Source organism: Electrona antarctica (assembly GCF_951216825.1).
Source record: "Electrona antarctica genome assembly, chromosome: 8".
NCBI lineage: Eukaryota > Metazoa > Chordata > Actinopteri > Myctophiformes > Myctophidae > Electrona > Electrona antarctica.
In genome coordinates, this window is record NC_136789.1 from 20680724 (window position 1) to 20705984 (window position 25261).

Below are 25261 nucleotides of genomic sequence, written 5' to 3' on the forward strand. Positions count from 1 at the left end.
AAAGCCACTGGACTGGACTGTTTGTCAATATGCTCAAAGCGTTTAATTTTAACCTTCATGTTATGATACTCCCCATCCCGGGCGTACAATTACGTCACTAGTTATTTTGTGTGCACATGAAGCCATTGATGAGAGTTGTTGTAATATTGCTTGAATTATTTAATTAAAAATACAAACAGACAAAATAACATCAGCGTGCACATGGACAACTACTGTATGACTCTAAAAAGAGTAATAGTTATCCATGTGCACTGTAGCTGCCTACAAGAATTCTTATGTAGGCAGCTACAGAGATGAGGTCTTGTAGAGGTAGACATGACCCGGTATGTATCCCTCCTCGTGCTCTGACACTGCTCTTTCCCACTCCCGTTCCTCTGTGACCTCCACTGCGCTCCACAGCTCCTCTTCCTCCATCAGCCTCAGCTCACGCTCCAGTGCAGCTTTGTACTCCACATTGTCTGGGTTAGCCCTGGTCGTCATGCACACATAGCCACCTTGTGGGGGACAGGTGCCACTGCACTGAGTGCACAGACTTCAGGAATGAGGAACATAAACATTATACAAGTCAGTGAAAAGAGAAGTAGAGCTCACCTGGTTTGGCTGCCCTACAAAGATCTCTGACCACACTAACGGGAACGTGGCCAATACTCAGTGCTCCAACAATCACAACCACATCAAATGAACCTGCAGGAGGAAATACCATGGAAAGTGGACAGAGAGAGAGAGAGAGATAGAGAGAGAGAACGGTAAATGGTAAATTTATATAGTGCCTTTATCCAAGGCGCTTTACATAGATTGTGCATTACATTCACCCATTCACACACACATTCGTACACCGATGGCGGCAGAAACCATGCAAGGCACCACCAGCACATCAGGAGCAATTAGGGGTTCAGTGTCTTGCTCAAGGACACTTCGACACTAGCCTGGGGTCCACCTATGCTTTCTATGGCATAGGCAGCTCCCGGCAGGATCCGCCGTGAAAATCTAGACGCAGCTGCGTGACATGAGACTAATTAATTAGAGCAACAGAGAGAGAGAGGAGTGTGTGTGTGTGTGTACGTGTGTGCGTCATTTTAACAAAGGTGCAGACGATCAGAAATCAGCAGAGAGTGATCGACGTTTGCGCTACTCTATGCCGAATTGAAGTGGACTCGGCCCCAGACTTTTTTTTTCTCCCTGGAAATGAAAACGTCTGGGTTTCCGAGGCTACTTCGACACTAACTCTGGAGAGAGAGAGAGAGAGAGAGAGAGAGATAGAGGAGAAGACGTTGATATACAGTTAAATATCAGCAGTATAGCACTGAATTACCCCACTGAATAGGTAGTGGCTCTGTTCCCAGCATGCATTCTTTGAGGTCCTGGTAAAGGCCAGTGTGTTTGGCCATCTCCAGCATAGACCTGCTGCCATCAACACCCACGAAATATCTGAACCCATGGCTTTTCATCTGGACAACAGAGACACAACAAGTTATGTGCAAGTTAAACCCTCCTAAACAGAGGATTCGGGACAGCCATAGCTGAGTATGGTCACCGTAGGCTGTAAGGTCACCGGTTTGCCCCTGGTCTGCCCAGTCTATGCATCGAAGAGTCCCTGAGCAAACTTGCTTGGAAGCCACTACTCCAGTACTAATACCGTAGTTAGGATGTAATGGGTAAATGCAGAAGACAAATTCTACGTATGTGCAAATGTACTGTAGCAAATAACCCAACAACTAAAGGAAACACAAATACTTTTATCCTTCGAGGTTAATGCAGTTTTGTATTTAAATTGAAATCTGAGAAATGACAGGACAATAATAATGGAAACACTGATTTAAATTAAGATAAGCCTACATAAGCAGATCGAATCTGAAGACCGTCACAGTAATACTGATGTGTCAGCATAATCATGCAGTAGAAAAACAACCAGCAGAAATATATGTCAACAAAAATAAGCATAGAATAATTGTGGATTTATTGTAATGCATACAGTATGAAGTGAGCCAGTGTTATGTCCTTAAAGGTATTCCATTCTCAGTCACCAGGCAAAGATATGTTGTGTATTTCTGCATTATAGAAATCATTCACTGCATCATTGCTATGGATGTGTGGTGACTTCTTCTCATTCAAATTCTCTCTCTCTGTGTCTTGTGACTGTACCTGGATGGCCACCAGCCCAGTACCACAGGCCACATCCAATACCACTGCTGCCTCACGGTCACCATGGAAATGGGAAGAGATGTTGTTGGCTGCTAGACTTGGTGCCCGGTATTCTAGGAGACCAACGTCCTGCACAGAGCAGTCACAACAAAGCACAAACAAAGTGTTTAATATACTGTACATCACTATGCAGCGGCAGCGTGTACGGAGGTCATGCAGCTGATTTAAGTAATACTTAATTTATACTCTGGTCAAACGAAAACCAATGTACGAATACGTTTTTATTATGCTTAAGCCTGGCTTCTTACTTTAACATGTTAATTAATAAATAAAAAATAATAATAATAATATATATATATATATATATATATATATATATATGTTATATGTTTAGCAAGTTAACGTGGCTGATTACAAATATCCCCTTATTCGGTACCCTGAAACAAAACATGAATAATGTGGGTAGTTACACAGTTATGTCTACAGAGGGGGATAGCACATTTTACAATACATCTTAGAAGTCAACAGAATGGCATGTCTGTTTTTATCAGCTCTGCATCTGTCCAATGTCCAACTGTGAAGCTATTAAATGCTGTGGTATTTCTTATCAGCAACCCCCTATTTCTACTGCATCACCTGATCATAGTTCTGGGCCCAACTGTTGTAGAAGCCCATCTTATCTTCCGTCCCCGTGTTCTTGTGAGCCGACAAAATCACATCCTTTACGATCTCAAATGTTCTGCTGCAATCTGACATTTTTAAATCCACCTGTATAATGACATAGAGTAGCAGTGAGTTACTGTATACGTTTTGATGACCTAAACCAGTGTTCTCAATGAATGATTTTCTATGACACAAGACACTTTATATGACCTATTCATGTATAATTTATTGTTATTTGTTATATGTGATGCGCTATTATACATTCATTGTAGCAAATGTCTTGGAATGGTTAAAGACTTATGTGCTTTAACACTGTCATTGAAACAAACATAAAAAGATGAAAATAGCCTCGTCTTTGAATTCCTCTATAATCATTTAATCATTCCCCAGCCATGGAAATCCACTGAGGTGACATGGACAAATGTTTTTTTGTTGTATGTTATTACATCATCAATCTAAATCAGTATTATACCTACATCCAAAATAGATTAGTGTACAGGACAAAATGTTCATGATCTAATAAACTTTAGATATACATACAGTGCTCTCAGATACAGAATGATTCATGCAACTGTATTTTCATAATGATGGTTGTCATCATCCACCCACCACTTCCATAGCTAACCCCCATTCATGCAATATGAAATATGGGTTATTACAATACAAACCTCTTTCAATACTCTCCCTCTCACCTGACCTGACAATCACTGAAAGTGTAGGAAGCAAGTTCATGCTCATTACATTTATATGATGTAGCCTGTTGGTAGTTTATTTCCTTGATTTACTGCCAGGTGCCCAGGTAGCGCCTACCGTGAGTAGGAGGAAGCGCTATAAAACTATGTAATGTAAGCGAATAAATATGCGACTGTGAAATGTATTTCAAGTTCAAAACAATAGCTGCAAATGGCACATTCAAAGCGGCAAAGCCGTCGGATTCGTACATCCAGACAGACTCATAAAATCCAAGACCAAGAACTACCTTATGCACAGGTCCTTGAAGTTGTTTTGGATTCCGTGACATGCGCACTACTGCGCAGTAGTTTGACCTGTCCTGTTTTATGTTTTATTTTGAATGGTTAATTTCCATCAGGGTAGTGTTGCAAAAGTACTGCTTTAAAACAGAAATGTCCATAAATAACAATCCAAACAATAACATCACAATCAGTAGATGATGAACAAAAATAAATAATAAAAGTGTGCTGCTGCTGTTCATGTTGCCACCTGTAGAGTCAAAACAAAAGCTTCTGGAAAGTCCTGAAGGCTAACAGCTAGGCTAACTTTAACGCTGCCACATAGCCATTGATTATTCAGTGTTTCTGAATCTAGGGACAGACGTTTTACAAATCTACAAAGACGGGGGGGAAACGCTATTTGGATCCGAAACGAACACCATGGAGATGCATCCAAAGTGTCGCTCTTCCTACAACTGGTTTTGGTGTGTCTTCGTGGCATAATTGGGTAGTTAACGTTAGCCATAGCTTAGCATTGGTGTACCAACAATAAGAAAACACCCCCAGCTCGGCACATTGACTCACTGGGACGAGGCCTTGTCTTCCCTATTGTTGGTGACTCGTCCAGGTAATGCTATTGTGGACTGTGGAGGTCGTTGTTGTTGCTTTTGATAGGTATATAGTTAGTAGGAACAAGTCAAACACAAGCTTCTCACAGACAGAGGCGCAGACACCCAGTGTCAGACAACAACACATCAATTACAACATCCAAGCTAACATCACATCAACAGTAACACCACAGCCAACATCACATAATTACACCCAAGCTAATAAAGCATCAACAATAACATTCTCAGCGAACACACATCAACAATAACATCTCAGCTAACGTTGGTGAGTGCTGCTGCTGATGTCCAAAGCGAATACAGTGAAACTACAATGTTATGATTACAGAGGGATGGCCATATCCACCATAGCAACAGGGACGTGTTGTTGTGACCCTTTCTCTGGCTGAAGTTTCTTTTGACCGGTTAGAACATTTTCTTTCTTTCTTTCTTTCTTTTCTTTCTTTCACAGATTCATTCAACATGTCTATATTAGGATTAAAGAAGAAACAGCCAAAGACTTTCAAAGTCAAAGTGATCACCATGGATGCTGAAATGGAATTCAGCTGTGAGGTAGGCTACACTTTGTGCATGCTATTGTACTGTAACTACTGGTCGGGTATGGTTGGTAAATGACAACATGTTTGACCAAATACCTCAATATAGATATTGTGATACTATACTGTATTTTTAACTAAGTGCAGCAGGTTTCCTTTCCTCCCAGGTTTACTGTTTTGGGGGGTGGTTACATGGGCTGGCTGGATGCAGATGGGCTGTGTGTGATAGAATACATCATCTTCACTACCTGGTTAACCTGCTAATTCTGCTTGCTTTGTGAAATATCACATCATAAGTGCCTTTAGGTAACCTCTCATGTGATTTGGTAGTTGGTACTGAATGAAAACTGGCTGGACGTGACTTTTGGGGGGAAACCAGGAAAGGACAACGCTTATGCCATGATATCACCATATTACATATCATTAGATTTTATATAAATTTGTCCTTTCTTTATCGCAACTATCCTATATTACAATTGAAAACATGTGCCCAAAAGCACGCACAGGAACAAAAGGCACCAGCTACTACGTCACTGACACGCTGCAACACGCTGCAACACACACTGCAACAACACACTAACACGACACAGCCTTACCCTCCGCGTCGATCCACGGCTATCTCCTCATGTCGCGCCGCACGGCCACATTTAACAACACCCGCGTAAAAACTGTCATTGCACTGCCACTAGAGCCGCCTCCCGTCCACACTCACAAACAACATCAATATCAATAATAAACACGCCACAAGCACCGACACCCCCGCCTAATTTGTTGCCACGTCTATGAAAACAAGCCCAGAAAATATGCCATTCAACACGCTACTTACAACTCGCTTACAATTCGCGGACCTGGCAACACTGCATCCTGTTTTCCCATTGGCTACGGTTGCTTACAACACGCATTTGCACTGCATCTTGGGAGCAACACAGCTTAATGTAGGGGTCACCGATTGCTGTGCTACATCCCCCTCATGTTCTCACCACCCCGTTCGGCTGCACCACACACACTAACCTACACAATTCTCCACATGCAACACAGGGCCCTTATTGGCTAGCCCCCTCACATGGCGATCCCCACGCAGCCAACCACAGGGCAGCCAGCCACACACACACACACACACACACACACACACACACACACACACACACACACTCATTCTAACTTGCATGGACAGCGCCGCGATTACATACACAGTTTACCATACGTCCTCTTTTGGGGGCCTGTCCGGCCAGTCCGGGTGGTTTTATAAATACCTTCAAATGTCCGGGGTTTTACACGTATCGCCTGTAGTGTATCGCTACGCTCACAGACCATTCACACCAATGTGTATTACAATGCACGTTCAATGGTTCGTAGTGGAAAAACACTGAGAGGTGGACTTTCAGCCCCAACCCCGGAATGTGTATTCTTCATAACTCTGCATGCGCTGCACGCTCACACCACTACCACTGGTCCCGACCGCAGATCAGAGAAAGGCTCGCTGGCTGCTCCGCTGTCTGCAGATAGACAGACAGCGGAGAACTATCTCATCATTGACATGCAGAAAAAGTAGCCTGCTGTTTTCTCAGCTTTCTGACTGACCAATGAGAAGCACATTGTATTGTCTGCAAAGGAACTATGTGTCTGTCACAAATACAAGTTCTGTCCTGCAAGCCCATGTCATGTCAACACAGACAAGGCAGCTGTGCGCGCGGTGAGTCCTGCAAATTATAATGACCCAATATTATTTTGTACAACCTAGCAAAGCATAAGATATGATGGTTTGGAGAATAGGCTGGTCTCTCTTTTTACAACAGATAAGCCATTGCATACAGGTTCTCAAACTTTTTAATTTCAAGGACCCCCATAACTCTGAGAGTCAAACCAAATGGACCCATAACAGTCCCATTTCATTCCATTTCCACAGTATCAGAGTTAACAGTTATAAAAGACTCCATTTGGTTACATTTTTACACTCTCAGAGTTACAGACCTGTAAGGGTCCATTTGGGTCCATGTGTTACACTCTCAGAGTTACAGACCTATAATGGGTCCATTTGGAACCCCCTCAAGGAACCATGAGGGTCCCTGGATCACACCTTTCAGAGCCACTGCTTTAAATAAATACATAACTAATATAGAGCATATTTGATGCATTTATTGTTAGGCTCTAGATTCTTTTGACATCTCAATTTAACACAACCGCCCACGCACGGCACATGCACGACGTGCACGACGTGCACGCGCATGTGCACATCCACATCCACATGCACGCGCGCATGTGTCCTCTTTTTGGTAATTCAGAATATGGTATGCCTACACAGTTAAAATAATGCAAACACGCAAATCGCACGAACTACTGGTTCGACACCTGGCGTGGAACAAACGGGACGAACCGAGGCGCATATATGGATAAGAACAACAACACTACACGCGCGCGCGCGCACGCGCTGCAACACAAAACAGCTGCATAAAACGCGTGTCACTGTGGACTTCTGTATCTGTGGACTTCTGTATCGCAACGCGGGGCAACGCAACTCTGGGATGAGCGGGCCGAAGGCCCGCGAAATTCTAGTATTAGACATCCTATTTCTGAATACATGAAATACTTACATATCTTTGTCTGATGTTGAAAACGTTTTACATTTTTTGCCTAGAACGGAAGGACTGGATGGTACCAGCTAGCTACTAGCAAAAAAATCATGACCTCACTAACTTACTGCTCATTCTCAATTCCTCTCAGGTGAAATGGAAAGGGAAAGATTTGTTTGATCTAGTGTGTCGCACCGTTGGTTTGAGGGAGACCTGGTTCTTTGGCCTGAGATACACAGTAAAGGACACTTATGCTTGGCTGAAGCCAGAGAAACGGGTGAGTGAAACGGATGGAATGGATTACCTTTTCCCCTGAAAAACATTATTACAGCTAATTATGGCAGACTTCACTGGAAGGCCATTTCCATTGTTAGCACAGGTAAATGTATTATGTATTGGAACTGGGCATTGATTCACTGCACTGAGACATCTTGTTTTCCAAAACATTTGGCTAGACAGGCGGCAGGCCAGTAGCCAGTAGAGAGGCAGCCCTCCAACAGGACTTGAATTCAAGTTCTGTTTCTGCCCTGCTGAAGTGCACTTGAACAATGTGTTGAATCCATAATGCTTATAGCCCTCCTATATTCAGCTATTATTACTGACATGATGATGTACGATGATAAGAGCACCCCTCACTTCACACGGGTCTGATTTTTACTAAATTGACAAATTCGGTCTCTCTGGAGTCTGGACCTTCATCAAGAGTGTCTCTTGACAGTCTTAATGTCTGTCAATTTGAATGTGATTGGGAATATTTCCTTTGCATATTATGAATTGAAATATTACAAATTGAAATCCTGTAATGTGACAAATGATGGAATATTGAGCAGAAGCCTGCAGTAGCCAATGAGAGCAAGTTCACTGGAAAGCTTCTGGTACTTGTCTGTCATTCACCTTGTCAAAACTGACATTTAAATATGTAATTAATGTATCAACTCGGATAACTTCCTCTTGTTCATTATTATTTCACTGGGATTTACATACGTTAAAACATGTCAGCTGATTGCACAATCTTTCATATGATAATTCGTGTTAAGATGAATCCCTTATCAGCATACATCATCTCATACATCACAATTTGTGTTATCTTCACTTTTCTGTCCTTTTTTTTTTTTTAATACTGTTTTTATTAGGCATTTGTATTTGACATTACTATCTAAACATGAGAGAATTATAAATAATAGAAACACCTCCTTTTGACCAATGGGTCAGGTAGGAATAGATTCCATTGATGAGTTCTGTCCTCACTTTTTATCCTCAATATGTACTTTACTCAGCCAATCAAATCATTGCTATCGGGTGCTCAGACAATCAAATCCTCGCTATGGGGTACACACAAACAGACAAAGCTGGGCATAGTAGCGCCCCTCGAAAAAATTAACCGGAAAATTGAGTTAAAGCAATCGTAGTTTTAAAACAAAATTTAGCCTTTTGTTCTCCATCCGTGAAGTGAATGGAAATTACTCAAATGAGTGATGACGAGGAATTTAAAAAGGTTAAATCTGTCCTGTAGTCTCCCACATTTAAAAAAAAAAGATAAAAACTTCAGATTTGAAAATCCTCTGTTGTGCATCCAGCATAACAAGCTCTGTGGCTGACTACAGTGCTCTGACCTCCACATTAGAGCATGGTCTGTGAAGAGAAACTCCCCACAGGGAATTAATTGAAAAGAAAATCAATGTGCTCTTGTCTGATGTTGTTTTCTTCTATTTGGTCATTAAGGTCTTGGATCAAGAGGTTCCAAAGGACTCACCCATAACATTTCATTTCCTCGCAAAGTTCTTCCCCGAGAAAGTCGAAGAGGAATTGGTCCAGGAAATAACTCAGCACCTCTTTTTCCTTCAGGTGAATTAGCTTGGGTAACCCACCACCAGTCTGAATTCCATATGGGACCATACATTAGTCGAACACCTATTCATGTGTCCTTTCAACACTTTTTAGGTGAAGAAGCAGATACTAGATGAAGAGATATTCTGTTCACCTGAAGCCTCTGTTCTACTTGCATCTTATGCTGTTCAAGCGAAGGTAATACATTTCGAAAGCAATTTCAGCTTGATTCAGACTTTTTCAGTACAGCATATCAATAATGCATGTGTCTACCTGGTGCCTTAGGATATTCTATGCATAGCATATATTGATTTTAGAAGTTTGATGATGTTTTGCTTTCAATTCTCATCTGGCATTCTCACATAGTATGGGGACTATGACCCGAACTTCCACAAGCGAGGCTTTTTGGCTCAAGATGAGCTACTACCAAAAAGCGTAAGTATAACCAACTTTTTTTTCCTTTTTTTCCAATCCTTTCTATATTAAAATATACATTTGTGCTGTCGGATACAAATTATTGTACTTTGGTATATCATGATAAAAAAGATAAAAACACCACACACACACACACACACACACACACACATCTGTACAACACTATTTTGTGTCTTCTGTTACATTCTGTTCTTCTGTGTTTGTACTTCAGGTTCTGATGCAGTATCAAATGACAGCCGACATGTGGGAGGAGAAGATCACAGCATGGTATGCTGAGCACAGAGGCATCGCCAGGTAAGACAGGTGCAGACTGCAGACCAAATCTCTTCACCGAAAACAGCAGCTCTACAAGGCATCTGCTATTTTTCTGCTATCTTTACTGAATGTTCGCCTATTATAACACGCCCAGCATAGGGATGCTAGGGAGGGTTCAAGTGGTCAAATCAGGATGAGGGATGGCAGCTGTAACTGAGTTAGGAAGAGAGAGAGGCCATCAGGGAATCAAGAGGTTGCCAGTTGGACACTCATCTCATTCAGTGTACGTGTCAACGTGTACTTGAGCAAGACCCACCCACAACTACTGCTCCTAATTGTTAGGGCAGGTAAATACAAAAACGCCAACAACAACTAAAGGGGACACCATTTTTTTAAATTTCAATCAGCAAGGACCGAGAGTGCTTATGATTCTGGGAACGTAAACTGATAAAAAAGGAATAACAATCCTAGCTTCAGTGGGTTGAACTCTGTGAATATACTCTCTTTTTTTGCTCATGTGCTATTATGTCTGATTGGTGTTGTGAGTGCCTGAGTGTGCACTGTGCAATATATCTTTGATCACTGCCCCTCCCCCCCAATAAAGGGATGAGGCAGAGATGGATTACCTGAAGATTGCCCAGGACCTGGAGATGTATGGGGTCAGCTACTTTGCCATCACTGTGAGTGAACTGAAGAAGTGGCATGACCACTTAAGCCCTATTTAAAGAAAATGTACCTTTGCCAATAATGACATGCCCAAAACGGGGTCACCTGACCAGGGTGAAAGTGACTATGCTTCTGATGGTCATTCTCTGTTTGTTTGATTCATTACTGAATGATGTTGACCAGCAAAACAAGAGGGATACAGACTTATTACTGGGAGTGGATGCCCAGGGTCTCCACATCTACAGCCCCAACAACAAACTCAGCTCAACAAAGTCATTTCCGTGGAGCGGCATTCGCAATATCTCGTACAGCGAGAAGGAGGTAAGTGCAGGCCAGGCTATAGGTAACCCACAGTGGTTGCATGATTGCTTAAAGGACGAAAAAAAAACAAGTATACTCAAAAATGTTACCTGGGGTCTCAGCCTGGTGCACAGACTATATTTGCTACTGTTGAGTGCAAGGGCCCAAGTTCGAATCCGGCCGACCCCTGTCTTGTCTCGCAACTCTATATTTTCTGTGTATAGGCCAGGCCCAGGATTTATAGTAGAATAGTTTGATTGTCAATGGCCATTTCACAGCAGTGCAAAAGAGCTTAACAGAATTATTCCCACCTTGCAGTTCACAATAAAACCTCTGGACAAGAAGAAAGATGTCTTCAAATTCTACTCATCCCAACTACGGGTCAACAAACTGGTAAGTCCTTCACGCATCCTGCGTAACGTTGAGTTATATGCGGCTACCAAAGAAACAAATTTATCCCAAAATGCGCTCATGTCTACTAGATTCTGCAGCTGTGCATCGGCAACCATGACCTGTTCATGAGGAGGAGGAAGGTGGACTCCATTGAGGTGCAACAGATGAAGGCTCAGGCCAAGGAAGAGAAAGCCCGTAAAAAGGTCAGATTTAAAACATTTACATTTTTGCTCTTATCTTTCATTTGTTCCCAAAGTAAAATGCTATAGTTAGATAACATGCACCAGTAGATGAATGGATCAACATCAACCACATACAGTGCAGAAATTGCAATGTCCCATGTTCAATTCTGACTAGAAAGATGTCTTTCCATCTCTCCACTCAACTCAAATGTATTTTTTATATTGACCTTCATCACTGTTGCACTTCTGTCTTACGTCTTAAATGGCTTTACGGGCACACATTTAACAAAGGCAACAAACAATATCACCTGTCCTAACACCCTCTGTCAGACAAGGATAATTTAAAATCTTAAATCTAAAATTATGTGGATATGTGTTTGTATAATCTGTCTATTATATTGTTTTGAAAAATGTTAAATCTTTGAAAAAGGGGCACCTGCTGGCCTAGCGGTCCAGGTGCATCCACGTATGGGCTCTGGCCTTGCGTTGCGTGTTCGAGACCTGTTCATGACGTCGGGGTTAATGTTGTTTAATTCAGTTCTGTACCAAGTTTTGGGAGCTTTCCATACTTTTTTGGGAGTCCATTCTTTTGAGAGTGTATATACTGTAGGTGGGCGCCCGCTGGCCAAGTGGTCCAGGCGCATGGCACATATAGGCTCTGGCCTGACGCGTCGCGTGTTCGAGTCCATTCATGACCTTTGCTGCATGATGTCTCTCCTCATCTCTCTCTCTCCCTCTTTCCTGTCTATCTTCACTTGATACTATCAATAAAGGCAGAAAAGCCAAAATAACTAATCTTTAAGAGAGTGTACATAGGTAAATACCGTCGTTGATGAGTGTGTTGATGCCCCATCTAGGTGGAGCGGCAGATCCTGGCGAGGGAGAAGCAGATGAGGGAAGAAGCAGAACGAGCCAAGGAGGAGATGGAGAGAAGGCTCTTCCAGTTGCAGGACGAGGCGCGACTGTCCAACGAGGCGCTGGTGAGGACGACCATTACCCCTTTCACACCATGCAGCGAACAGACGATGTCATACAAATTACCAAACAAAATACAAGTCGAAATTGGGATAATCTGACCATGAGGACGTTCACATTTTATGAATATTTGTATGTATTATTTACACCACTAGTGTGTAGTAGTGATTCTCAATCTTTAGTTCAAGGACCCTCTGTTTGATATGCATTAGACCAGTAACCACAAGTTCCTACTTAAAAAACATGTACAGATGTACAGATCAGGGTTGTTTTCTTTCAGCCCAAGGGCCACTCTTATAATGGTCCTGAACATTAAGCAAAAACAGTCAACCACACATCACAATACATGAAAATCACACTTACCAAAACATTCCAGCCTTTTGCAGCTGGCTGGTTTGAACTCTATCCTGCATCTATATCTTCAACTGCTACAATATAGTATCTCTAGTTATGTCTGTTTAACTCGTTTCACTCAATTAAATTAACTTGTGTCTGCTCTTATAGAAGAATATATAATTACTAGTGCGTCTGTGGTCAGCGCATTGATTGATTGAAAATGTTATTTCACAGTATGTAGAATGGGTACATTTCAAGAGAAAGCACAAGTCAATACAACAATACTTGTGGACGAACCATGATATAGCATTTACACTTGTTTACAACAGGGTCCACCATTTTCAATTCATCAGAACATTTAGAGACGTACAAATATACACAAAAATCAGGAAATCATCATATAAAGAAAGTAAAAAAGGGAAAAAACATCATGGGGAAAAGGGGGTGGGGGGGACTCAGACTATTTATGGGGGCTAGTTTCGAATTGTAGCCGTCCGTAGGGGCCCTTTGAGAGCGGTTTTGAAGGAGTCAAGGGATTCAAGATTCACCTGTCTTAATGGCTGTTTGTAGGGTGTTCCACATTTTGGTGGGATATGAGTGAAATGAATACTTCAGAGGGCAGTCTATGATGTCAGTTATGTACGATGCATCTCCATATATGGTAAAAAATTGACATCACATGTAAATGTGAGACACAGACAGATGTGTAGATTTATAGATGGATAGTAGAAAATAGATACACCGCACCTATGGGGATAAAATGCCAGGAGTTTGGCTGGCACATACTATATATATATATATATGGGTGTGGTTTTTGCTGAATTCTAACTCCTAATCTTGACATTCACAAAGGTTAGCTCCTGCAGTTGGTTTTTATTAGGCATGGTTTGTCAAGATAACATAACAACATGTATTGCCCTGTACTTTCCTTGAACTGTACCCATTCTACAAACTGTTAATATAATTTTCAATCAATGTCTCCTGTCTAGCTGCGGTCGGAGGAGACGGCTGACCTCCTGGCGGAGAAGGCCCAGATTGCAGAGGAGGAGGCTAAGCTGCTGGCCCACAAAGCAGCCGATTCCGAACAGGAAAGGCAGAGGCTGGAGGTCACCGCCATGAAAACCAAGGAGGAGAAGAGGCTGATGGAGCAGAAGATGAGGGAGGCAGAGCAGCTGGCCGTCAAGCTGGTGGAGCAGTCTGAGAGGAGGTGGGCTCGGCTCCAGAGAACAAATAGATCTGTTTGCACAATGATTGTATGTGAAGCACTTTGAGCTGCTTCTCACGTTATGAAAGCTGAATCTTTTGCCTACCTCACAGTTGTAAGGTATAGGAAAAAGATTTATGATGGGAGTGAGACAGGAGATCTTCTACATGCTGTCTTGTGTTTAATATTCCCTTTCCCATGTCCCTTGGGGTTGTTTAAATCATTACATTACAATAGTGTGGTTAATCATTAGAACCCTAACGCCTTTGCATAACGGCTGTGTATAACCCCTTATTGCTGGTCTTATTACTGAAGACCATAGTACGGCTTGGTGTTTGTTTGTAAAGAACATCATAATAATACATTTTATTAGGGACCAAGAAGTCACGCAGTGACTTTGGTCACTTATTGTTTTTGTGTTTATTTTTCTTCTTCTCCTTCTTCTCCTTCTCCTTCTTCCGCCAAAAATAGCTGTTCTGGCTGAACCGTGCAGTCGGTTTTCGCAAAGCTTGTCAACATGGTAGAGGGCCATGCCAAACGGTGACTATGCGAAGCCCATGATGATTGACCAAATGGTGGCGCTATAGCGCTCAATTGAAAATGCTAACTTTGAACGTGCATAGCTCATGAACCGTTTGACCGTTGGCAATGACACTTTGATACCCATATGCTTCTCCTCATGCTGAACAACTTTCGTGTTCTGACTTTTGACCTCTGACCTTTAGATCACCCGCCATTTTGAATTATATGATCAGTACTTCTTCTCCTTCTCCTTCCGCCGAAAATAGCTGTTCTGACTGAACCGTGCAGTCGGTTTTCGCAAAACTTGTCAACATGATAGAGGACCATGCCAAACGGTGACTATGCGAAGCCCATCATGATTGGCCAAATGGTGGCGCTATAGCACTCAATTGATGCAAAACTTGCAAACTTTGAACGTGCATATCTCATGAACTGTTTGACCGTTGGCAATGACACTTTGATACACATATGTGTCTCCTCATGACGAACAACTTTTGTGTTCTGACTTTTGACCTCTGACCTTTAGATCACCCGCCATTTTGAATTATATGAAAAACAGTTCAAATGTAACTCCTCCCAGAATCTTTGCTCAAAATGCACGAAAATTTCTACACGTGAACTTTGGACCTATACGGACAAATAATCGTAGCACATTTTTTCTAACTGAAAAAATGAAGTTTTTATGAACCAATGAAAATTGCTGTTTTGTGAAAATTATTCTTCTGCCTCTAATACACACATATGCTTATGTCACTTTACTATGCGAAGCCCATCATGATTGGCCAAATGGTGGCGCTATAGCACTCAATTGATGCAAAACTTGCAAACTTTGAACGTGCATATCTCATGAACCGTTTGACCGTTGGCAATGACACTTTGATACACATATGTGTCTCCTCATGCCGAACAACTTTCGTGTTCTGACTTTTGACCTCTGACCTTTAGATCACCCGCCATTTTGAATTATATGAAAAACAGTTCAAATGTAACTCCTCCCAGAATCTTTGCTCAAAATGCACGAAAACTTCTACACGTGAACTTTGGACCTATACGGACAAATAATCGTAGCACATTTTTTCTAAGTGAAAAAATTAAGTTTTTATGAGCCAATGAAAATTGCGCGCGCACACACACACTAAAGTTTGAGTACTTATGCTGAACTAACACTGAATGATTTTCCTGTTAACAATGGAGTAACTGATTGTCTCCGTGTAGCTCAGTCAGTCGAGCTCTTGCCCTTGGACCGCAAGGTTGTGTGTTCAAATCCAGCTACTGACAACTCAGCTTGTCAGTCTTATTTGTACATATTGTTGAACGCCCTGTGGGCTATATCAGTGAGATCAATAACTTTAAAGACTGGTGTGATAATAGCCACCTTATGTTAAACACCACAAAAACTAAAGAGATGATCTTCAATCCAAATCCATGGTTATGAACGATTGTCTGCCTAACACACACACGCATGCAGCCACGCACGCACGCGCGCACGCACGCACGCACGCGCGCACACACGCACCCACGCACACATGCAGCCACGCATGCCACGCACGCACGCGCACACACACACGCATGCAGCCGTGCATGCCACACGCATGCCACGCACACGCGCGCGCACACACACGCACACGCACACGCACACAAAAAGAAATAGACAACAACAAAAATAGCAGCTCTGGCTGAACCGTGCAGTCGGTTTTCGCGAAACGCGGTAATCTGGTAGAGGGCCATGCCAAACGGTGAATATGCGACGCCCAAGACGATTGGCCAAATGGTGGCGCTATAGCGCTCAATTGAAAATGCTAACTTTGAACGTGCATAGCTCATGAACCGTTTGACCGTTGGCAATACCCATATGCCGATACCCGATACCCGATACCCATATGCGTCTCCTCATGTTGAACAACTTGGTTCAAATCCAGGTACCAACAACTCAGCCTGTGAGTCTCATTTGTGCATATTGTTGAACGCCCTGTGGGCCATATCAGTGAGATCAATAACTTTAAAGACTGGTGTGATAATAGCCACCTTATGTTAAACTCCACAAAAACTAAAGAGATGATCTTCGATCCAAATCCATGGTTATGAACGATTGTCTGCCTAACACACACACGCATGCAGCCACGCACGCACGCACGCACGCAGGCAGGCAGGCAGGCAGGCAGGCAGGCAGGCAGGCGTCGCGCACACACGCACACACTTTAACTGTGCGTGAAAACACACTGTAGTAATGGATAAAGACATGCCCAAAATGAGGACTCACCTTCTTGTTACCAAATCACTGAATGGTTTTACTGTTTACAATATAGTCACTGATTGTCTCTGTGTAGGTCAGTCAGTAGAGCTCCCGCCTTCGGTCCACAAGGTTGCGAGTTCAAATCCCGGTACCGACAACTCAGCTCGTCAGTCTCATTTGTGCATGTTGTTCTTATTGCGCATTGTTTTCTTCTATCTTGGTCCCGCCTTATCGCTGCTTGCAGCTATATTTTATATTATAATGCACTTTACATTTGAAACAAACTGTTGTGGAAACTGGGCCAAAATACAAATCTTGTAGCCAGGGCCATCAGACAAAGGGCTACTGTATTTGCACATATATCTTTATAACATGATGATGAAAACAAAATGGAGAACAAAAAACTATACTTTTATAGGGAAAGGAACAAAACTTGTGCCGGAATTTGTGCCTGTAGTTAACCATTCAATGGCTATGTTCTCTCTTTATGGCTCCAGGACCAAGGAGGCAGACCACCTGAAGCAGGACCTTACCGAGGCCAAGGATGCAGAGCGTAGAGCCAAACAGAAGCTACTGGAGATCACCAAGACCACATATCCGGTACTCTTGACTGCTCGATGCTCCCATTTCACGAAAACCAAATATTGCGCTGTAGTAGATGTTGTAGATATATTTTTGTGTGATCAGACTACCATTATTGTGTGGCATGATTCTCACAGCACTTCCTTTTAGCGGTTATAAGCCAGTGTGAGTATTCTAAAGCTCCTCCTACTCTTTTATTTGTCTAACACATTTCATACCAGATAAACTAAATATGCAAAAATGCAAATATTGTACAAAGTGTAGCCACCCACACACGCCTTATATAACACACCTATTCACAATGCAAATGATCAAACATTTAGACCTCCTATCCCTCATTTCTCTTGTCTCCCCCTGCAAGGATCATCGTGACTAAATACACCATCATAGTTAGATGTAATGACACATGTAACCCACCGGCTGACTTATCTTCTACTTGGGCTGTGTTACAGCTCATAGCGGCCTACTCCTCACCCCCTCCTCCCCCCGATGCGGGAGACTTTGCCTACGAGTCTGCGTCCATGCGCATGGACTTCAAGGACTCTGACATGAAGAGACTGTCCATGGAGATAGAGAGAGAGAGGTTAGACCAGACCTCATTCTCTTTGTGCTGTCTATGTCTTTACTTCTTTATCACATTGCATTACCCATTGTCGTCACGCATATATCTCCTTTCATACGTCTCTTTTATCTCTGCTCAAAAATGTCTATGTTCAGCATTGTTTCCCTCACCTCCCCTTCTCCAAATCCCTCATTGCTTTAATTCAAATATTTCTCTCTTTTCGCTTTCACCTTAAAATTCCATTCCTCCCCTGTCGCTGCATTTTTTTTTCTTTCTTTCTTTCTTTCTTTCTTTCTTTCTTTCTTTCTTTCTTTCTTTCTTTCTTTTGTTTTCCTATATGTTCCTTCCCACCTTTCTTCCTTACATCCTTCTTTCCGTCATTGCTTGCTTCCCTCCCTCCCTCCCTCCCTCCCTTCCCTTGGCTGTCCTAGGCTGGAGTACATGGAGAAGAGTAAACATCTGCAGGACCAGTTGAAGGAGCTGAAAACCGAGATAGAGTCTCTGAAGTTGGAGGAACAGCAGCAGCAGCAGGCCTCGCTCTATAGTCTCCGGGGAGAGGCCAGGGGATATGTCCCTGAGCCCCTCTATGTGCCTCACAGCAATGTAAGTACACCCCACACTCATTGACACACTCGTTGACCCTGATGAAGGCCCATGCAGGCCGAAACGCGTTGGTCGTGTTTTTAAACCCTTGTTTTTAATATGAAATAAAGGTTTTTTCTACTTCTACTGGACAGAGCTGCCTTGGACCCTCTTTTAAGTTCGCCACCTTATACTTCCACAGTGACATTGACTCAAGGTATAGAACTTTTTAAGAACTCTTGTGCTATGCTATATGAAACCCTCTCCAAAGAGCACCTGTCAACAGTTATCTCTACATATAAAGGACCCACGTAGCGCTTCTTAGTTTTTTCTTTTCTGACACCCCACACTCATGTCTGGAGACTGTTCACGGTTTTATAATGTATTTTATTATTATTTATTTTTGAGTGGTGTAAACCACTCCTACAACTGGCTTTGTTAGTCTGTGCAGCAAAAATGAGCATGGTTGCTATGTTCACCCTGTTCACCCGGGTGTGATTTCATTACGTCAGACATGATTTCATTACGTCAGACAGGCTATATTACACCACTCAGTTCACACGGGTGTGATTTTTAAATGTGTTGAGCACCAACGTCAGCAGGATCTTTTCACTGTTTTTACCTTGTCCACACAATCCTTTTACTCTGTGTTTGACCTGTTTGTTTACTTCTATAACTTAGGTCTACTCTTTGAGGATTTTACACAATATCGTTCATGTATGTTCATTTAGCTTTATGACAAACCATATGATGCTATAGCGTACAGTATGTTTTGTAATGATTTTATATTTAATACTGCACAGCAGTTATTTGTTTTCAGATAGTCTAGTGTGGTAAAGAAATATAATGGATATTAATATAAACAATATTTTGTATTTATTATGCTGATTTTCTAACATAATAGTACAGATTGAATGCACTGCACTGCCTTTGTAATCTATGTTCGTTTTGTGCTCGCCTATGCTTTCATCCCCGTCGGTTAGCTACTGTATGTTGGGATTTCTCGGACCAGTGATCTTCCATTCAGTTTTAGCTTCAGTCCCCAAGCAGGACCTGCAACACCTCGTCTCTGCAGCTCTTTCCACTGTGTTTTCCTCATTCATATAGCTAATCCACTGATACTGTCTTCTGTTTTGTCTACAGCGGAACTCTGCATACATGTCTCAGATGGCCTTCTTTGAAGAAGTTTGAGCCAGCCCCCTCTCCACAGAGTGAAACGGAGAGACTCTGGCTGTTGTGACTTATTGCTTTTCGCTATCAAGACAGGCATCCACATATGCTTGACACTTTAATTATTATTATTATTTTTTATATCCGCCGAAAAGAAACACATGATACACACGGATACATATGTTTATGGTGTGCTGTGGAAAGACTTCTCATCCATCCTTAATGACACCATGCCTCAAACAACCATAACGTTAGGTTGTTCAGTTCACAAAGGCTAATACACCAGGTTGCACTTCCTGCTACACGACAGGTTTTCTCCTCAAGACTTTTTTTTATTTTTTATTATGTGTTATGAACACAATGTATATGATGTGCCAGGCATCTAACACTAATTCAGGACTTAGTGCTGAAAATGGGCGTGTGAATGAATTTTGAATTTTATGCCAGTGTTTTTGTAGTTTTGTTTTTAAGGGATATTGAGTCATTAGTTGAATACAATTACTTCTGACTGGTGCCTTGGGAGATGCATTCATTCTCTTGGGTACAGGCGTCATGTCTTATATCTGTCACAATCTGCCCTAGACACAGTTTCTGAGAAGTATATAGGGCTTAAGTGGTATTGCAGATCTGCACAACGTATTTAACGTCACATATCCATAGTACAGAAACTGACAGTATTTTCTTTATGCTTACCTTGAAAAGTAAATCCCCAAATTTAACCTAATCAGATTACCGGAGTAATTTACTGATGTTCTGCTTTTCAAGATTGTCACTCTTGTCAAAACAAACCCCTCTAAAGATTTAAATCATCCATTCATACATTCTGCAATAGTCATTGGCAAATGTATTCCAACAGATGTGCAGAAATCCTACAGGTCATACATGTGTAAAAAAAAAAATCAGTATTCTATTGTTATTTTTGATCTTTAGTTTAAATGAACTTGTCTTTGCGAATGCTTGGTATAGCCTACACAGGACTGCTTTTACTGAGAGACAAGCGTGTTCCGCCACCATTTCCTATGCTTCATAATGCATAACAGATGCAGTAAGTTACTCCAAGGCCTACCTCTGGTCCATAGCCTTCTACTGCTTCTACGATTCTGCCCTGCAGTATAAGGCTATGGGACTTTTGGTTTTAAATCTCAAATTGAAATCAGACCAGCCTCTCCTCTTTAGCGTATTTTAAAAGAACGTTTTTGCTACTCACCAAAACAAAGGCGGGTTGTGTCATTAGAAAGCCTACTTTCCTTAGTGGACACACTCTGAGCCCCCCCACCACATGTATAAACGGTACTTTTTGGCCAGAAAGGGATTTTTTTTCACCGGGGGAAAATTATTCTCTATGAGGCAGTTCTCTGGGCAATATCGGTAGAGGGCGCATTGGAGTAACAAAGTGTTTTTTTTCCCGGTGGAAACAAAATCCCTTTTTGGCCAAAAAGTTTATATGTGTGGTGGGGGGCTCAGAGTGTGTCCACTAAGGAAAGTAGGCTTTCTATTGACACAACCGGTCTTTGTATTGTTGAGTAGGTCAAACGTTCGTGAGATTTCCACTAAAGAGGAGAGGCTGGTCTGATTTCGATTTGAGATTTAAAACCGAACGTCCCATAGCCTTATACTGCAGGGCAGAATCGTAGAAGGCTATGGACCAGAGCTACTCCAAGGCCCAGCTTATGCCATATCAAGTGTTCTCTGTTTTGTTTTGTATTATAGACTGATGACGTGCCTTAAATGTACATTTGTGTTTGCCTTTTTTTCTTTTTTTTTTTTGTATCAATAAGTTTCATGTTACTGATATTGACTTTGATGTTATTTGTGCTCCTGTGCCTTATAAAAAATCTCTGGAGTTTGTGAATGTGGGTAGGTGTACCAGCTGTTTGTCATTTGCCGACGCAATGGTTGCAAACAGGATATTCCAAATAATATGAGACGATCAGAATAGCTGTTTTGTAGTATCAAACCGTATACTATAGTCTCTTTTTTACCCACCCTCATGGCCTTCTCAGGGTTAGTATTGGAAGTTATGAGATCAGATAGATTCTACTAAATAGTCACACAATATTCTTCATATTGCCTCCAGCTTACTATAACATTGTGGGAACCCCATGCAATTATTAACAAACTAGCTCATGTGTGCATTGCTGCTTTATTTCAGTTGAAGGCATGGTTACTTGCAGTGTGCATGAACAGTCAGGTCACACATATTTAAATGAACCATAAATGTTCCTTTTATTGGAACTGTCCAAAACTTTAACTTACTATGTGTCAGCATGGACAGCTTCTGTACAGTTAGCACAGACACACCTACCTACTGTAGATTAAACACACCCACGTTTTAACATTACTACCTTCAGCTGTGTTCACCTGTCAAAAGGGTCTTGAATTGATCAAAAGGTGGGTTATTGATTTGTCATAGGTACCCTACACCATATTCCTTTCCTTCTCATATCTTTGACAAAGGGAAGAGATTGAGGCAAAGTTTTCGTATTGCAGTAGAAAGTTGCCAAGACTATGGTAAAGTGTTCAGTTACTTTGCAGTGACCTAGACATGTGATTGAACTAATGAAGAGCTGACAATGACAAGTAATTGGGGTCAATAATTCAATTTTGTCTGTCATTCTAACTCCATCATGGTCTGGTTCTGTGATTGATGAGACCTGCTGTATGAAAGAGATTGTGTGCTAGATACTGTCTGAAGTACAATTCAGGCTAGTCATGATGGCACTTCAATTCATGGCTTCAGTGGGCATGTATAGCCATGCAAACACCATCTCGTGCAGTAAGTCGTCTGACAAATACAGATAATCTCTACTCCACATGAATACAGAGAAGGATCTCTCCAAGAATATCCTTTTATTTTTTTACAAAGTGCATGGTGTTGTCCCCCCCGCCAGTTTTCTTTGTCCAATAACCCTAATTTATTCCATCGTAATACTTCAGGTGTGATTTGAAATAATCAGAAATGCACAAACTATCAATGCTGTTGTAACACAAAGGTAATTTTGTGTGTACACTAGGTTCAGTAGAACACTGACTGTAATGTCAGTGGGGTCTTTGATCTGTATTGAGATTAAACAGGGAGTTGCATCTTCCTCATTTATGGATATATGTTATCCTCATTTATGGAAAAGAATATAGTTGTCTTAATAAACAAATAACCGTATTTTAAAAGGAACCAAAGCTTGTGATATTTTAATGAATGACTCAAAAAGTTCAGATCCCCCTGCGCCCGCTGGCCTAGTGGTCCAGGCGCATGCCTCATATAGGCTTTGGCCTGACAGTGCGTTGCGTGTTCGAGTCCCGTTCGTGACGACCTTTGCTGCAAGTTCAGATCCCCAACTTGACCTGGCACACTACAGAACCAGACATGATGAGGTGGGAGCCTACTATTTCATCTTCATGTGCCTCCGTCTTCACTCAAGTATGAAAAATTAATTAAATGGCCGGGGCCAGGTGGTGGGAGACTGGGAGTGTCGTATATTAAGGAGCCACATCACGATGAAATATCCATATAATGTTATATAATGTCATATACTGTTTGTGCAGGACAAACTTTCACTAACTGAGTTTCTGCATGTGAGCTCTGAGAGGCTTGATATTAGCTGGCCCACAGAAACAGTCCAAGAAGCAGGGCCTATAGTGATCAATTGTAAAGGTTTGCTATGAAATTGTAAAGGCTAATGAATTGGGCCGTGGGTACCATTGTAGGCCTATAGATTTGGCTGCCATTGTGTTAACAACATTACTTAGTATGCAGCCTCTTCTAGACAAGATCGAAGCATACATTTGGGGGCGCACATGCACGTGCGTACACACATACAATGGCTTTGGGGCGCATACCCCACATGCACTATTTGGGTAGAATTATATAGGGTCTCCCAAATGTGCGGAGAGCCAGAGTAAGAGTTGAGTTGAGTAAGATCAGAGACACAGAGAGGCAGTGAGATCAAGATGCGCGGTTCCAGATGAGATCGGGAACAGCTATGATGGGACTGCTCTGGGATGACTAGCACTGGAGTGGACTGATCATGAATTTGGTAACTAAGATTTTTCCTTAATAAAATGATACAGAAATAAGGACATACTTGGTCTTCTCCAATCATTTATGCTGCAAGGTCAAAGGTGCTCCTATAGACACTCAATATACTACAGGAGTAAAGGGGGAAAACTATTCAAGTAACTGAAGGATCCTATAAGAGTTAGTTCCATCAATGTATGTTTTTCTGTGTGAATGTGTGCAAGTATCAAGTCATTTTTGGCTGAATCTCTGCTTGTGTTACTGTATGTACCGAACGGATTGCGGAGCGGTCTTGATACCGGAAGGTCGCCAGTTCGAATCAGCGGTCCGACACGTTAAAATTACCACCGCTGAAGTGCCCTTGAACAAGGCATTGAACCACTACGATGAAATGTTCTATGAGCAGGGCCTGGCTGGAAACAAGTTCTTGAGCTTAGCCCAGATACCCTGGGTAAATATAGTAATCATTTCATTTCATTTCATCAACTCGGATCATGAGCGATATAGGAAATGGGAATGGGAATGATAGCTGGTGTCGTGGCAAAAGTGATTTATTGCCCAGTTTACAAAGCCTATCTACAGCCGGGTTAGATACAATCTGGATCAAACATAACGGGCAAATATATGTCCATGGGGATAGCACAGACCTTTGGAAACCTTTATGTATCTTGTAAATGATTAATGATTGTGGGTGCAATGAAGAGTTTTCCATTTGATTTCAGTTTCCAAATATAAAGCCTAAACAAGGATAGATATGCTGCGGTTTACCAGACATTTACAGCATCATGGTAAATGTCATGCCTGCATAATTATAAACTAAAGTTCACGCAATCAGGCATGATGGGATTTATTCCCTTGACTTGGAGGAATAACACTTTGAAAGCATCACAATATTAGTTTACACAAGAGAGCAGATGGTTCTCCACTGTCCGGACAGAGCCTCTCCCCTGAGTGTTTGTGGAGATGACTGATTTATCCTGTTGTGCCTTGATCAAGTCCATGCACAACAGGTGCGCAGCCACACCCAGCTCTGAGTCCAGTTCTAGTTTGACTCAGGCCAGGTGTGACTGCTTAAATCAGTCATCCTCCATCTCACATATGCTTAAATCAGTCATCCTCCATCTCACAAATAGTATTGTTTCTGATGTGTTTGCTATTTCATATCTGTTGTAATCTAAGTACGGGACCCTCGTCTGGGTTGAAAGACAGGTAGTGTGTGCAGGCTGGGTGGTGTGTGACAATCCTGTTGAAGTATTACTTTGGTACGGCGACTGCGGCGGCGGCCGGCGGGTACCCGGGAGAACAAATTAACGAGACACGAGACAGTATCACGCTAAGGTTCACAAAGTTTATTACACAAACATGAAACATATATAGTGCTGGATCATAATGACGTAACAATAAGATATGAGACAGAAGAACGTGCCTACTGCAGCAAGGCTGACCTTGCTGTCGCCTAGATGTCTCTCGTAGCCTATCTATAAAGAATGCTACAGTACCGGCAGTACACAATACATATCAAGTACACTGTATCT

The 25261-nt window shown here is 42.0% G+C and overlaps 2 protein-coding genes across 9 annotated transcripts; one reads left to right on the forward strand and one right to left on the reverse strand.

Annotated features, from left to right (window-relative positions):
- Window positions 1–76: 76 nt before the first annotated feature.
- Window positions 77–5893, reverse strand: mettl27 (methyltransferase like 27). 6 transcript variants are annotated; one of them, XM_079507464.1, is made up of 6 exons: window positions 5755–5893; window positions 2779–2910; window positions 2143–2271; window positions 1313–1448; window positions 592–684; window positions 77–494 (listed from the first exon to the last, which is right to left on the reverse strand). In XM_079507464.1, exons 1-6 carry the CDS (start codon window positions 5791–5793, stop codon window positions 286–288), a joined length of 738 nt encoding a protein of 245 aa, XP_079363590.1. In that variant the 5' UTR covers window positions 5794–5893; the 3' UTR covers window positions 77–285. The 6 variants fall into 6 exon arrangements, with proteins under 6 accessions (XP_079363590.1, XP_079363594.1, XP_079363591.1 ...); XM_079507468.1 differs by having other exon boundaries at window positions 5744–5872; XM_079507465.1 differs by lacking the exon at window positions 5755–5893 and adding an exon at window positions 5514–5613.
- Window positions 3940–21567, forward strand: nf2b (NF2, moesin-ezrin-radixin like (MERLIN) tumor suppressor b). Of its 3 annotated transcripts, none has more exons than XM_079507457.1 (18): window positions 3940–4383; window positions 4833–4933; window positions 7639–7764; window positions 9210–9332; window positions 9429–9512; window positions 9681–9749; window positions 9961–10043; window positions 10609–10684; window positions 10854–10991; window positions 11289–11363; window positions 11453–11566; window positions 12403–12525; window positions 13846–14063; window positions 17313–17415; window positions 17850–17980; window positions 18391–18562; window positions 18673–18758; window positions 19685–21567. In XM_079507457.1, the coding sequence occupies exons 2-18, from the start codon at window positions 4844–4846 to the stop codon at window positions 19779–19781; spliced, it is 1908 nt and encodes a 635-aa protein (XP_079363583.1). In that variant the 5' UTR covers window positions 3940–4383; window positions 4833–4843; the 3' UTR covers window positions 19782–21567. The 3 variants fall into 3 exon arrangements, with proteins under 3 accessions (XP_079363583.1, XP_079363584.1, XP_079363585.1); XM_079507458.1 differs by having other exon boundaries at window positions 3941–4383; window positions 18697–18758; XM_079507459.1 differs by lacking the exon at window positions 18673–18758 and having other exon boundaries at window positions 3943–4383.
- Window positions 21568–25261: the final 3694 nt, after the last annotated feature.